The sequence below is a fragment of the Cebidichthys violaceus genome, unplaced genomic scaffold (assembly GCF_023349555.1).
Source record: "Cebidichthys violaceus isolate CVI_PGR_0920_01 unplaced genomic scaffold, fCebVio1.0.p SCAF_22, whole genome shotgun sequence".
NCBI lineage: Eukaryota > Metazoa > Chordata > Actinopteri > Perciformes > Stichaeidae > Cebidichthys > Cebidichthys violaceus.
In genome coordinates, this window is record NW_027176395.1 from 6,044,577 (window position 1) to 6,058,915 (window position 14,339).

The following is a 14,339-nucleotide window of genomic DNA, read 5'->3' on the forward strand; positions in this document are numbered from 1 at the left end:
GAGAGAGGGAGTCCGTGGGATACCACGTGCAAGTCTGCCTGTGGCTCTGCTCCCAGAATATAAAAAGATGACATTAAGCCTTGTCCTGGTCCCTCACTGTGACGCCCGTCCCCCCACGATGGCATCAAACCAACTCCCGTGTCCCACGTCACATAGCAGGAGGGCCACATCATGAAAGAGCAAAAATAACACTCACCGACGGCGTCGCGTACCAAACAACCACCCCTCCCTCTCATAATAGTAACGACGCTGCGGCTCCAGGCCGAGAGATGAAAAGAAAATCACATCCAGGCACCTGGAAAACTGACATCAGCAATTAAATCAAGCGCTCCTAATGCGGCTCCCCAAGAGTATTGCGCAACAGTCTTTTCCGGATGCTCGGAGAGTGACTTTGCTCTCGTGTGACTTTCCATCGGTTGATTCGAAAGTGCTGCGTTGACACAGCTGGATGTTGTGACATATTTCCCCTGCTCTAATTTCTTACCAGATGAAAGGACTTGGGAGATTTCCCTGCTGGATTGTGCATCCATTTAAATGGTGTCACGTGACATTGTGGTAGCTATATTAAAAAGTTTGAGCTAAGAATAATGAGATGCCGTCGGGGCTTCAGGTGAGCTGATGTAGATTAAAAGAAGGCACCGGTATGACATTGTGATGGAGAATAGAAACACCTTCACAGCTGTGATTCAACATTTACCAGTTTAGAAGTCGTCATGAATTACTTCCCTGGCATTTACAATCGCATGCAGAGAACAGAGCTGGTACTTCACCGAGATAGTTTTTCTTTCTTATATTCTGTATGTTTTATGTCCAAGCAGTCTATACGCACTAATGGGAATAAGGAGGAAAAGACAGTCTCACTGGTCTGTGTTTAGGGAAACAGGTGTGGTTTTGCTCTTGCATTTTGATTTGTCACGTCCTGTGGTTGAACAATTTCACACTCAAAACTGTTAGTCTCAGTTAAGGTGTGACTGTTGAGAAATGTTTTTGTTCAAATGGCTTAAGGCCACCTATGTTGATGTTTTGTGCTGATGCAGGAATTGTGAGGGGAGCAAACAATTTGACTGTTACTGGAGACTTTATATCTCTCACCAACGGCAATCATTTGTTCCTTGTGACCAATAAGGAGATCTCATCATAACCTTAACCAAGAACACACACACCCGACCTCACACAGACCACATCCGATGCTGGGTGTTTTCAATAGACTTGAAACATACCAAGAGAGGGCAGTGAAAGCTTGCGATTAAGTTGCACTTTAACCATAAGATTTCCAGATTAGATAATACTTTTTGAATATTCATACGAGTGTTTTTTGTACGGTGGTTAGGAGGGCTAGGATAGTTTTCTCTGTTGCGGCCAATTGTTGTAACGGCAATGAAATCTTCCTTAGTGCAGCGATAAGGCTGATTAGGTGTTGAGACATCACCGCAACACAATCAAGATAATAAATCCAGGGTATTTATTAAGTGTAAACGTTGATTCTGATATATACCGTTAAATGCTATGTTCGAATACAGCTGCCATCGTTCAGCCCAGCCGTCCATAGATGTTCCTCCACATATTTGTTTTTCAAAGACACATTTTCTTATTTCTCAGTTTGATGTGAGCTCCATTGGCCCTAAACCCCCTTTCGACCTTATTTAGACTCAGGCGATCTAGCCTGCTGTCTTACATCAGTCATTCAATTTTACCTGTAAATGTCTCGAGCCATCCCAAAATCCCCAATCTTGGCGACGCGGCCCGGCCCTTTGCAGGTCAGGAGGCAATTCCGAGCTGCAATGTCCCTGAAAGATGAGCAAAAAAACAAACGCATACAGACTGTCAGGTCTACTGGTAGCCGTAAAGTGTACTCTATATAATACTGAACACTGACATTCACACAGCTTTGCTCATGCCTTGTCTCTTCACTAGCTTCATATATTCACATCTATAAGAGAGCTCCATGTATGAAACACCTACAGACGCTCCCCTGTTGTCTGGACTTCAGAGTAACTAAGTTGCCCTGGGCAAGCTGCTAAAGTGTATAGTTTCCTACGGTGCCTTTATAGCTCTGCCCACATGGCGCATCAAGGGACAAGATTGAAATGTTCCACAGTAATGGCAGACAGAGTGGGTTAGAAGAGAATTTTCATATTTGCACTGTACTGGTATGGTTAGTGTTTGAGAAAACCTCCTCTCCTGTTTGGGGAAAAGGAAAACCGAGCCCACACGCTCTATTCTGCTCCCCGGGCGTCTAACTTTCTTAACATCCTCAGAAGTGACGTTGTGAGCACACTGCTCCTCATCACGCTAAAGTGTACACGAGGGACAATAAATACCCAGAATTCAACATCAAAATAACACCATGTGACACTGTGCTCAAACTAGATCATGAGACAGGGCCGGGCTGGAAATGAGAAACTAGCAGTGAAACAAGCTCTGTGAGTGTGTAAACAGCAACACATTGTGTGATGTTTGGCCTCCACACTGATGAATTTGGATGTGAAACGACACAATGAGGATAAAGTAATAGTTCAGACTGATTTAAACTGAGGGCTTTTTAACACGGGGACTACACTATGCATGGCTGCCCCACTTCAATGTGCCAGAAGTGTTTGGAACTATTCCACTTATAATATTATAGTACTACTTCAAGTTTGATATGAAATTATTTAGTATGAAATAAAAAACAACATTGTGTGTAGGGCATCCATTCGCTACCCCGTCCAATTTAGACTGAAGCAGTTAAACGAGTGTCGGTAAACTAAGTTATCAAACTAGCTACAGAGAATTTACTAAAGTGTGGTATCGCATAACATTTGTTATTCAAGGAAAAGTAGTGTATGAATTAGTCCGTAAGGGGGCATCTCAGGAAATGGAAAAATATATATTATAGCATACAATCAGCAGGCGTATACACAAACACAAGTTCCTTTCTCATGAGGTGCTGTAGCTAAATCCAAGCAGTCCTTGTTTAATGGCTTGGAAGAATTCATGCAAATGATTTGCTTTTGCTTGTAGGCAAGTACGAGCCTTGGAATGCAGCAGTAGCTATCACAGACTGCTGGCTGAGGGCTTTAGGGAAGGACACAGTGCTATTGTACATGCAGCCCAGTGATGTGAGAGCAAGCTGTTATTGAAACAATATTATCTGGCTCACACACCTTATTTACAGCAAATTTTAACTGCAGTTTAAAGACCCATTTCATTGCAGCACTTTAAGGAACAATCTCTATAACCGGTCTATTTTAACATCCCAGGTTGCTCTCCTCTGCACAGTGCTTCTTTTCAGGTGGCTTCAATTTCCAATGAGAGTACCAAGCCTGTTGTAAAATGAAGTAACTAAGAGAAATACAAAACCCCCCCAATAAAAAGTGTGCAAAGAAACAGATACATCAGGGTCTTTCTCACCAGCTTGTCAAATACGGCAGCTTGGTCAGTGGCACAATGCGTCAAATGATGACACTCCCCATATTCATCTAGGGTCAGTTTTTTCACAGGTTTGACTGCCTTTAATTATGACTGTAATAAAGGAGGAAGTCAGGTGACTAATTATATTAAGTAGTATTAAGAGCAACGAAGTCCTTGTAGGGAGGAGCTCTGTTCATGTCCCGTGTGAAATAAAAAGTCAATGTTGACTTGAGTACGTAAGTTAACTTCCTTTAACCCAAACCACGATCTTTTCTCTAACCTAAGCAAGTGATGTTGTCGCATAAACCTAATCAGGTAATACAAGGTTACAAGGTTCATTTATTGTCATATGAAATGCATTTTGTTGTCCCATTTTGCTACGTAAGAAATATAAACACAAAAACCAACTATATCATATGGTGGAGGGTGGAGGATGGATTTAGCAGTCTCACAGCTGGAGGGAAGATGCTGCTCTGTAGTCCGGTGGTACTGCAGCTGATTCTTCTGTACATCTCTCCAGACGGCAGCATGGTGAACGCTCTGTGTCTGGGGTAGGTATTGTCTTTTATTATAAGGAATATTAAAACACAATATAATAGGGCTCTCCGCAGGCACCTCTTCTCACCAACATCCCTGATTCTCAGTAGATGGGTGCCAGTGATGTAGAGCCCCTATTGTCTTGGGCACTGCACATCCCTTGACAGTTTGTAAGATTTGTAGTCAAGATGCTTTCTATTGCTCCTCTGTAAAAGTTAACAAAAACTTGGCACAGGAGCTCTCTTTGTGTCGGGGGAAGCAGTCGTGGGTGTACAGCGACTGTACAGGAGGGGGCTGAGCACACAGCCCTGGGGGGGCTCCGGTGTGCTTGTGGTAATCGAGGCCAGAGTGCTAAGTTTACCAATTAAATTAATTGAGGAGATACTGTTGAATGCTGAGCTGAAATCAAGTTGTTATATTCAAGGTGTGTGAGGGCTGAGTGGAGGGGAGTGGAGACGGCATCCTCTGTGGATCAGTTGGCTCTGTATGCAAGCTGGTGAGGGTCCAGGCTTGCTGGGATGTTGTTTATGATGAGCTGGAGAACCAGTTTCTCAAAGCACTTGAGTGACACCGGGTGGAAGTCACTTAGACCGGACACAGCAGACGTTTTAGGTACAGGAACAATGTTGGCTGTCTGAGGCAGGTGGGAACACCCTCTTGTCACAGCAATGTTGAAAATGTCAGTGATGCTATTAGGCCCAGCAGTGGCTGGTCTTCAGGAGGCGGGGCAGCTGCCTCTTTAGTGAGGAGGTCAAAGCAAAAAACCAAAGGGGGACCCAGTGTGTTGAAAAGCGATGCCAAGGTCCGGACCAAGCTGCCGTATTTGACGAGTTGGGAGTGAGAGCGTGTTGGATAAATTACTAACACAACAGGAACAAAGATAGAAACACACAAAAGACAGAGTAAGTTATTCTAAGGCAGCATTGAAGCTGCACTTTCACCTGTTGGAACACACCACAGTTCACATCATCCGACCCTGTAATCCCTGAGAAAAAGCTGCCTTTTTCTGAAGAGCGGCTACTCCTCCGCCCTACCTCATTCACCTGCCCTTTACTCGACCCCGGGTAAACACACCTCCATAAAAATGGAAATTAGCCTCAAGGACAGTGTTAGGATGAATTTTAATACAGGTTTGAAGGCAGAAAAACGGGCTGTATAGAAGCTCACAAGCCTGCGAAGAAGAGTCGGCCATTAGACGGATTGATGGGGCTTTGCTGTGCCACGTTAGGGCAAACACGGTTTAATAGGCCTTGTTTGTCATTGGCCAATTCCTAGGAAGTCAAAAAGAGACATGAAGGAAGAGGGATGCACTTTAACTGTCTTGATGTGATTGTGGGAGCAACTTTGACCTTTTCCCTTTTTGACATGTACTTGACTTTCTGCATAAGACATCCATGAAGGAGACAGATTCAAGAGAAGGATTTTTTCAATTCTTTCACCTCGGGTTCACCAAAAGCTGTGAATATGGATATAGAATGAGACTTGTGCCTTGGATACAGACCGTAAAGAGGCAAGCCGGCTACCCCATCTGGCTGCTCTGATGCTAAACTCATCACTTGTCCTTTCTGCTATCATACGAAAGGCAAAAGGCATGCAGAGTCCATATGTTACGCTTGGACGGATGCAGTCAACTCCTAATTCTGAGTACAAGTCAGCAAATGAATCTGGACTGTGTTTGTTGTCCTTTGCACATTTGCATTCCATATGTACATGCATAATCATATGTGCCGTATTTTCTCTCTGTCCCGGTAATCCGTTTAGGTAGGAGGAATACAGGGCAGCGGAATACAACACATCCTTTCATAATCATGCGCTGTGTTTACTGGCGGTTTGGCACATTCATGTGCAAAACGTCGTCTGGTGAAGTACCTGTGTATGAATTGGTTCTCCTCCAGATACTGGCAGCCCTTTGCGATGTCTCTGGCCACATTGAGAAGGTCCACCATGGTCAGGCTGGATGGGTGCTCCTGATCAAATAAGAAATAGAGAAATGCTCAGAATGCAATGTTAGTGATTATATCTGAGGCAGATTTAGAAAGAATCAGAGGTGGTACACATTGTGGTTGTAAAATTACGAGTTTGAAAATCTGATTGATCTAACTTGGGTCATAGTGGGTTCAATTCTGGGGCTCCATGAAAAGAACAGTCGTAGCTTAAAGTGGTTAAAAAATAGATAATGCGCTATTCAATGATAATGTGCGCTTGGGCGTGATACAGCAGCGTGTCTCACCAGCCGGGGTCTGGTCTCCCTCAGGAACGACTTGAGGTCTCCTCCGGTCATCAGCTCCAACAGAATGAACCGTGGCATGGCCTGCAGACTGACTCCGATACAGCGCACAATGTTCTGGTGGCTGAACTTACTGCAGGGACATAAACGCAGCAGAGAGAGTGCATCAGAAGTGGCTTTGTTGGCAGTGTTGGAGAGACAGAATTCTGTTAACTGTCTAAGTGGCTTACCTGATAATTAGAGCCTCCATGAGGAAGTCCAATTCGTCTTGCTCAGAGCAAACCTCAGGAAGGGTCTATTGTAAATGCAAAAAACAAATAGGATTCTCAGTGCAATGAATGGCTATACGTTCTATATACAGCATCCATCACTGCTTACGCCCCCTGTCCATCTCACAATCCATTTTACCCTCACCCGTGAACAAAACCCAGAGATACTTGAACTTCTTCAATTCCTATCCTAAGAAAAGTTATTTTCGGTACAAAAGTTGATGACAATTAGTTTGGAAGTCCCCGTGGATTAGTATCCGTGGATCTAATTTGATTCAATCAAAGTTTGAAATGTGAAAAACAGGAGGACAAATAAGTATTGATCCAAAGGTCCTCACCTTGACTGCCACTTGCAGTGGACTCGGTTCACCCGGTATCCCCACTGCCAGCCCTTCATAGACTTCACCGAAAGCACCATGACCCAGGCCCCTGGAGACACACAAACACATGTATTATTTATTATTTCATCCTCATTGAAATGACATTGAGCTGAAGACATTGCCAGCAGTGAAGCATGTCCTTTATATACCGACGTCCAAAAAATGACCACATGTGGAGTACTAGGTAAAGAAATGAGAGAAATGGAAATAAAATCAACAGCTCGGCTGCCATGCTGGTCAGTTTTCTAAATTAGCGATTCACCTGGTGATGAGGTGATGGTGACCTTTGACACCAAATTATAGTTTGGATTTCAACCGTTGCAGCCATTTAACTTGATTCATGCCTTGAATAAATCTAGGTGCTGAGCAATATTCATGGGTCGACAAGAAAAATAATGAATCACAAAGATTAAGAACCAGAATGATAAACTGGTGAACTGTAATCACATGAAAGATGCATTAAAGATTAAAAAAGAGCCCTGCAAAAATAATTTTCCAGCTGCTTGAATGAGTGCAGTAGACCCATACTTTAGAAGACTTTAATATTTCAGGCTTTATTTAAACTGCTACTATACACATCATGCTGTATTTATGAGTCCACCCTATTTAAATAGTTTGTGCAACTGGATTTTCATTACAATTGCAGTGAACAGCTTATTTTGTCATGTTTGTTCACATCCTGTCAGAGATTTCACCACAGATGTAAGTGTATTCAACTCGTGTTTTAGTGACGAGATCATAATGTTCCAGGAAACGGTGCTTGTCGGAGTAACAAGGATGTGGTTTGTGGACCTTTAATGTTGGCTCCTTTACCTGGTGAGGGAGATGTTACGCCGCGGTACTTCCTTCAGGTCGTTGACCGACGCCGTCTTGCCGGCGAAGCAGTAGTTGGGGTTGTAGTCGGTCATGATGGTGGATGCCCGCAGCTTACTGAGCTTGCAGTCTGGACTCTGCAGCTCCAGCTGAATAGACTGCAGCTCTGTGTGTTTACGTCTGTACACTGGTGGGATGAACAATGAAAAGAGTTTAACTCCACTACTGAGATATCTGCAATTTAAAAAAAAAGAAAAATGCAAACAAAAGCTTGAACACATCTTCTTGTAGAAAATGATTGCTGGCAGCCAAAGCACACAAAGCTTCTCCAGTTATTATTTCTCTTAAGACCTTTTGCTTGTACAACAGCATTTTGTTATGAATTAGAATTCCTTTGTGTCTGTGAAATATTGATTCCTCTCTATCTGATGCCAGATTTGTCTTTCTAAATGATTCACATACATAATGTTTCCGAATTAGACCCTCAATGTTTGAAACGGTCTTGTAGATTTGTACAATCACATGTGTGTATGGCAGCAGTATGTACAAAACCAAGACAGGTTGCACCTCCTTCCTTCATATCGTAAACAAATGCACTTTTAATGTAGAGCAGCCCATCGTATGAAGATGTTTTTCTTCTCTCACACACACACACACACACACACACACACACACACACACACACACACCCACCCACCCACACACATACCACACACTTTATAGTGCTGGAAGCCTCTACCTGAGCAGGAAAACACATTAGTCGCAGGGAGAATTGTTTATGTGTGTATGCTTATGTGTGTGTGTGCAGGGGAGTTATTTATTTACCAAGTGCTTTCTAATGTAGGAGTGCTGTCAGCCGCCGGCTAAGCAGCCATCCATCATTAGCGCATTTCATTCATCACAGAGGTATTTCCACACCTCCTCAGTTCCCGCCTCGTCTTGCTAATGTGTGTGCGTGCACTTGTGTAGGTGAGAGACTGTGTGTGTGTGTGTGTGTGAGAGAGAGAGAGAGAGAGAGAGAGAGAGAGAGAGAGAGAGAGAGAGAGAGAGAGAGAGAGAGAGAGAGAGAGAGAGAGAGAGAGAGAGAGAGAGAGAGAGAGAGAGAGAGAGAGAGATGATGGCTCAATGAGTGCTTATGTCTGGCTGTAATAGCCTGAGAGCAGACGTATGTCTGTGTTTGCCGCGAGGTTCACTTCAACAACCTGCTGAGGGCCGTCTGAGAGAGACCAGGCACTGGAGCACTCTGTGTGTGTGTGTGGTACAAATTGAAGCAGCAATAATTATTATTATTACTAATGTAATGTAAAACTCTCAGGCATTTAGCAGTCCAATCCAGTCTGGCGCAGTAATGCCTTAGTACCACATAATTTTGTTAACAAAATCTGGGACTAAATCAACAACCTTTTTTTACAACACCGTGAGACGAGACTGACGTCATAAAACACTAACAGTAACTGTATCAACATGCAATGGTGTTGACGGAAAAAGAAGAGATTAAAATGTTTAAATAATAATAATACAAATATATCAAATTTTCATTGACAAAAAAAAATACACAAAATATTATAGACCGTCAATGCAGCAGTTCCGTTTCTTGTGCTGATCGTGTCAGTTTCATATTCTGTGCCAAGTAAGTCTATCTGCATGTGCACAGTGCTACAGCACACGCTATGTACAATAAACGCCCTTCGGATAGGATTAGGCACCAAAACTACTCCGTTAGGTTTAGGTGACCAAAGTACTTAGTTGGGTTTAGGTGCAAAAACCCCTCCTTGTTAAGTTTAGCTGCCAAAACTACACGTTTGATTTGGGTGCAAAACTTCTCGGTTTGGTTTAGGTTTCCCAAAAGTATTTCTTTAGGTTTAGGCACGAAAGCTTCTTGGTTAGGTTTAGGACCGGATCATGTATGGTTTGAAATAAGTACAGTACTGTGAGATAAACAGTGTCTCCCTGAAACATATGATGGCGTCATCATATCAATTCAAATTTAGTTGATCCAAGAACCGCACACAGGCACATATCCCAGCATATTATGTAGCATTTAGCTTGAACCATAAGTTACACAATACGCACGCGCACACACACACTCACAAAGACGGTTATGAAAGGATGAACGAGCGACTAGATCGACTGAAATAGAATTTGATTAAGCTGTCATGAGGACAAGGTTAACTAAATATGATCAATCATAACAAGAACATTCATCACAGGACTAAAACTAAGACTAAATAAAAAAAAATCCGTCAAAATCAACACTATAGCACACATAGTCTTTTTACTGACTTACTTATCATGACCCCGGACACAGCCAGCAGCAGGGCGGCGATGAGGGCGGAGGTGCCCACAGACAGACCCAGCGCCAGGTGGGAGAGAGACGGCTGGGGAGTCAGCAGGGGCACCGCTGCAAGACAAAGGGAAACAACAGCGTCCCACAGTTGTTATCTTCCCCCAGAGGAGTATTAACATTCACTTCACCACTCTGATCCCCCACTTAATTAATGATGTGAAAGCGATGACACAACAGAGCTTAGGAGCAGCAACGGCCAGTGCATGTCAATTCCCTTTTCAGGGGCAAGGGGGGAAGCTCTCATTGCACTTGTCTAAGCTCAGGGGAAAAAAAGAAATCTGCACACAGAGAGAGAGACAGACCATATTGAGATTGTGACCTTTTTTGACCTAGCATCATAGAATTATCTATTGCTCGTCATTACTGAAAACAGATTTGCAAATCATAGTGCAAGGAGAAACTCTAGGTCATAAAGATATCATTGAGATGGTAATAGCCCCGTTATTTTGCTTCACATTATAAAGAGACATTCCGCCACATTAATTCAGTTCAGATCTCCATTCACGTACTCGGGATTCATCTGAGATTACAAATCATAATTGAAGGGGCAACTCTAGGTCCAGAGGGGGCTTTGTCTACACTCCTTTGTTGCAGTTTAACCCAGGGAGAAGACGCGGCACATGTGTGAATACAGATTTTTTTTTTTCCCCGGTTCAAATGGTCTAATGCACAGAGCCAGTCGCAGCATAATGAAGCCCGTTGTGAAATGCCTTCAAAAGCCATTGTACAATATCACTACATGAGTATCCAGGTGTTGCCTTTTAGCCTAAATCCTTCGCATGATAAGAGAAAGAGCTTTTATCTGGTTGTAGCACAAAGATAAATCACAGAGCGGCTACTGTTATAGGTATATCCATTGTTTATTAATGGCTTAACTTATGCTAGGGATTGATTATATTCTGAATGATTAAGGCACAGTTTAAAAAAAAACTTTCCTCAGATAAAGATGCCATTAAGTACAGAGCCTTCCAGGCTTAATTACTTCTGCAGATTAATTCATCAACTGCTCACTGAGTCACAGTCTATTACAGGTACAATTACATTCAGCTTTCCAAGTCCTTTCTGCGGTTGGATTAATTCCACACACTTGTGTGGAAGAGAGAGAAATAGACTCCATTGTGGTGTGTGTGTGTGTGTGTGTGTGCTCAGTTCTACGTGTCAGACCTGTGGCGTTGATGCAGGACACCCCGTCCGGCGCCAGGATCAGGTCTTCATCACAGTAGCAGACGATGCCGTCCTTGCTCTCGTGGCATTCGTCGCTCTCGCAGTGGCTGCAGTTCTGCACAGGACTGATGATCACCTCGCCATCCCCCTCCATAGCTACACACACACACACACACACACACACACACACACACACACACACACACACACACACACAGAGGATCTTAATTTTAAAATGTTTGAGGATGGCTTTTCTAGAATTTATACTCGCCACCATTAAAAAGTTCACAGTGTCAATAATAACAATTCGATCACAACTAACTGGGGGCACAGATAAAGACATCAAGAATCGCCTTAAGAAGGCAAGGAACGCTTTCAACGTACTGAATAACATATGGAGGTCACAGCAGGACACCATCAAGACTAAACTCAAATTGTATCAGAGCTGTGTTTTATCCACGCTATTGTACGGTTCTGAATGCTGGAGAATGACACAAGAAGATCTCAGCAGACTATCAACCTTCCACACCAAGAGTTGAAGGCGAATACTGCACAGTATTCAACTGTATGACAAATGCCAACAAGAATGCATGGAGACCATCCTAATGAGAAGAAGATGGAGATGGATAGGACATGTGTTGAGAAAAGACCCTGCTGATATTACAAGAACAGCCTTACATTGGACACCAGAAGGGAAAAGAAAAAGAGGACCACCAAGAAACACACGAAGAAGAGCTGTGGAGAAGGAGATGCAGAGCCTGAAGCACTCATGGGGCACCATCCAGAGACTCGCCCAGGACTTTTGTTACTTCCCTACATGCCAGGAGGCATAAAGGGCAATGAGATGAGAATCACAACTAACACACCTCACAACTTCACACTTCTCTGATGTTTTTTTGTGATTGAAATATCCAAAGCCTTAAATCTGTAAAGTAGCACTGGGGTTCAAACTGAGAGAACACCAATCTGCATTGCATCAGAATTCTATTCGTGGTCAACAGGTCTACTGCCACAGCTCCACAGCTCACATTACTCTGGTCTTTAATTTCACGAGCAGTGGCGCGCAGCGGCACATGCATCGGTCCAGGGTTGTGTTCAGGGCTCATCAGAGCCTTACACTGAACGAATGCACTGATCGGAACTGAAGGTGTGTTGATCAGTGATCTGCTGTGATCTTGGCTGGAACCAAACCTGCAGACTCTCTGCCTTCAAAGACACAACTGCTCATTCCGCCATAAATTGTTTCAGAAACTTAATTTATTTTAAAAAGAAAGAATTTTCCTAATCATAAACTACAGCAAGCGCAAGTGAAAATCAGGCCAACGTGAATTAGTTATGGGCTGCCTGTGAAGGCTTGTGCTGTTTAGTAAGCAAAGCAAACGCACTCATCTGCAGAATCTGTTTTCTCTCATCATTCTGTTATCAGCTTTATAAGTGCAAATACATAAATCTAACCTAGAAACAGTTGAAAGGATTCGAAGGAAGAATACAAACGGCTCAAGTACAGATGTCGACTGCATACTAATGTGTGAGTGTGATTCTCCGTGTTTTAGATCTTGAATACTCCTTCAAGAAAGCGGAAGATGTTTTCTCTAAAGAATTTTACCAATATTTCTTAAAGATATAATGGTAATGCTGAAACAGTTAAACTACCCAAGCTAGACAAGTATACAGATGAATCGTTTTCCTCCCCTTGAGCTTGTTGAATAATGAATAGCTTGAATCGCCATGAACATGAAAAATTGTATTGTATTAGAGGGAATAACCCCTTGACTTCAAAGGGGCTCCTTAACACAAATAAACAGAAAATACAGAACATGAAACACAACACAAGACAAGAATACACACAAACAAAGGCTCTCCCTAGCCAAGCCAAACTAAGAGTCAGAATACATGCAGTTAATGTATGCGCATACCCATACAAGGCTGCACATTTGCATCCACCTACACATTAACCCTACATTATTTATAAGTATAAGAATAATTAGTAAATAAGTAAGAAGAGATGCCTTAAAAAAAAATTAATGGAGGTAATAGATCTAAGTGAACTGGGCCATTTGTTCCAATCAGATTTGATGTCCAGTTTCTCTAGAAATTATAGGAACTAATACAAAATAGGATTCCGAGTATGCCTTAGCCTCTGTGATGACCTATATCAAATTCAAATAGTTATAAATATGAAGGATAGTTAACGAAAATGCATATGAAATTTAGGGACGGAGACTTTTATAGACTACGTTAACAGGAAGAAGGTTTGTTTCTGAGGTATTATAGACAATATCTTTCTCTTTCATACAGGTGGAGTAGGATTCATTGAAGCTCTTGACTGTTTTAGTAACGCACAATGCGACTGGATGACAGTGTAGTCCTATCTGTATTCTTTAGAAGCAGCCTGTGTTCAGTGGATTAGGGCTCTGTATTGCAATCCGGTCGCCTGTGTCAACATTAGCGCTGTGGTTTTTGATCCTCTTTTCGGCCTTTCGGTGCACACAGCGGGGTTGTCCGGCTTCACCCGCTGCTTTTATTTGAGCTGGAGAACCTGCCTTTGCGCTTCAAGCTGAGGGGGAAATTACCGGCGTAGCCACTTGTAATTACAACTTCAAACAGCAAAGGCCTTTTACCCTGGCCTTTACACAGACGATATGCTTTTAACTTATCAAATAGCAGATATTACCACTTGATATTCCGCCTTTTGTGTTATGATAATGCTTCTGGCCTTCTGGAAATTCCAAGTATATCAATCTTGCCAAACTCACTCTCTCTCTTTTCATGTATACTCTCTCATTTCTTCAAAGTTAACAGTTTCTTTTGCAGGAATCTAAAACATTTAATCCTTTAACCTTATACAGACATAGAGATGGATGTGGACTTAACATTTTTGATGTTAATCTTTATTATCTGTCACATAATGTTACATTTTCTTTGTCCCAAGACTACAAAAGTGGGTATACTTTAGGTATTTGGGTGTTGTTGCTTGGTCAGCACAACAGTTGTAGCTTAAGATAAAAGCTCAGGATCAGCGGCCTTAACTTTACTGTGAAAATAGTTTGAATAGTGGATGGAATATCCTTTTTTTAATGAACCACATAGAATATAGCGACGTGTTAACCTGCCGCAATAGAGAAGAACGAGAATAATGTGTAGTGTGAAACACACTATCGCAATTTCAGTTTAATTTCCAGCTGAAATTCACTCTGAAGTCTTTTTCT

At 42.6% G+C, this 14,339-nt stretch overlaps 1 protein-coding gene across 2 annotated transcripts in view; it reads right to left on the reverse strand.

The window, feature by feature from the left end:
* The window catches only part of alk (ALK receptor tyrosine kinase), a 365,563-nt gene that overhangs the window by 8,470 nt on the left and 342,754 nt on the right, over positions 1-14,339 (reverse strand). For both annotated transcript variants that reach the window (XM_068717693.1, XM_068717694.1), the window contains exons 18-25: positions 11,131-11,286; positions 9,907-10,020; positions 7,620-7,806; positions 6,765-6,855; positions 6,388-6,452; positions 6,161-6,290; positions 5,800-5,897; positions 1,695-1,787 (exon numbers count right to left, since the gene is read on the reverse strand). In XM_068717693.1, coding sequence (XP_068573794.1) covers positions 1,695-1,787; positions 5,800-5,897; positions 6,161-6,290; positions 6,388-6,452; positions 6,765-6,855; positions 7,620-7,806; positions 9,907-10,020; positions 11,131-11,286 — 934 coding nt within the window. The remainder of the gene's footprint in view (positions 1-1,694; positions 1,788-5,799; positions 5,898-6,160; positions 6,291-6,387; positions 6,453-6,764; positions 6,856-7,619; positions 7,807-9,906; positions 10,021-11,130; positions 11,287-14,339) is intronic.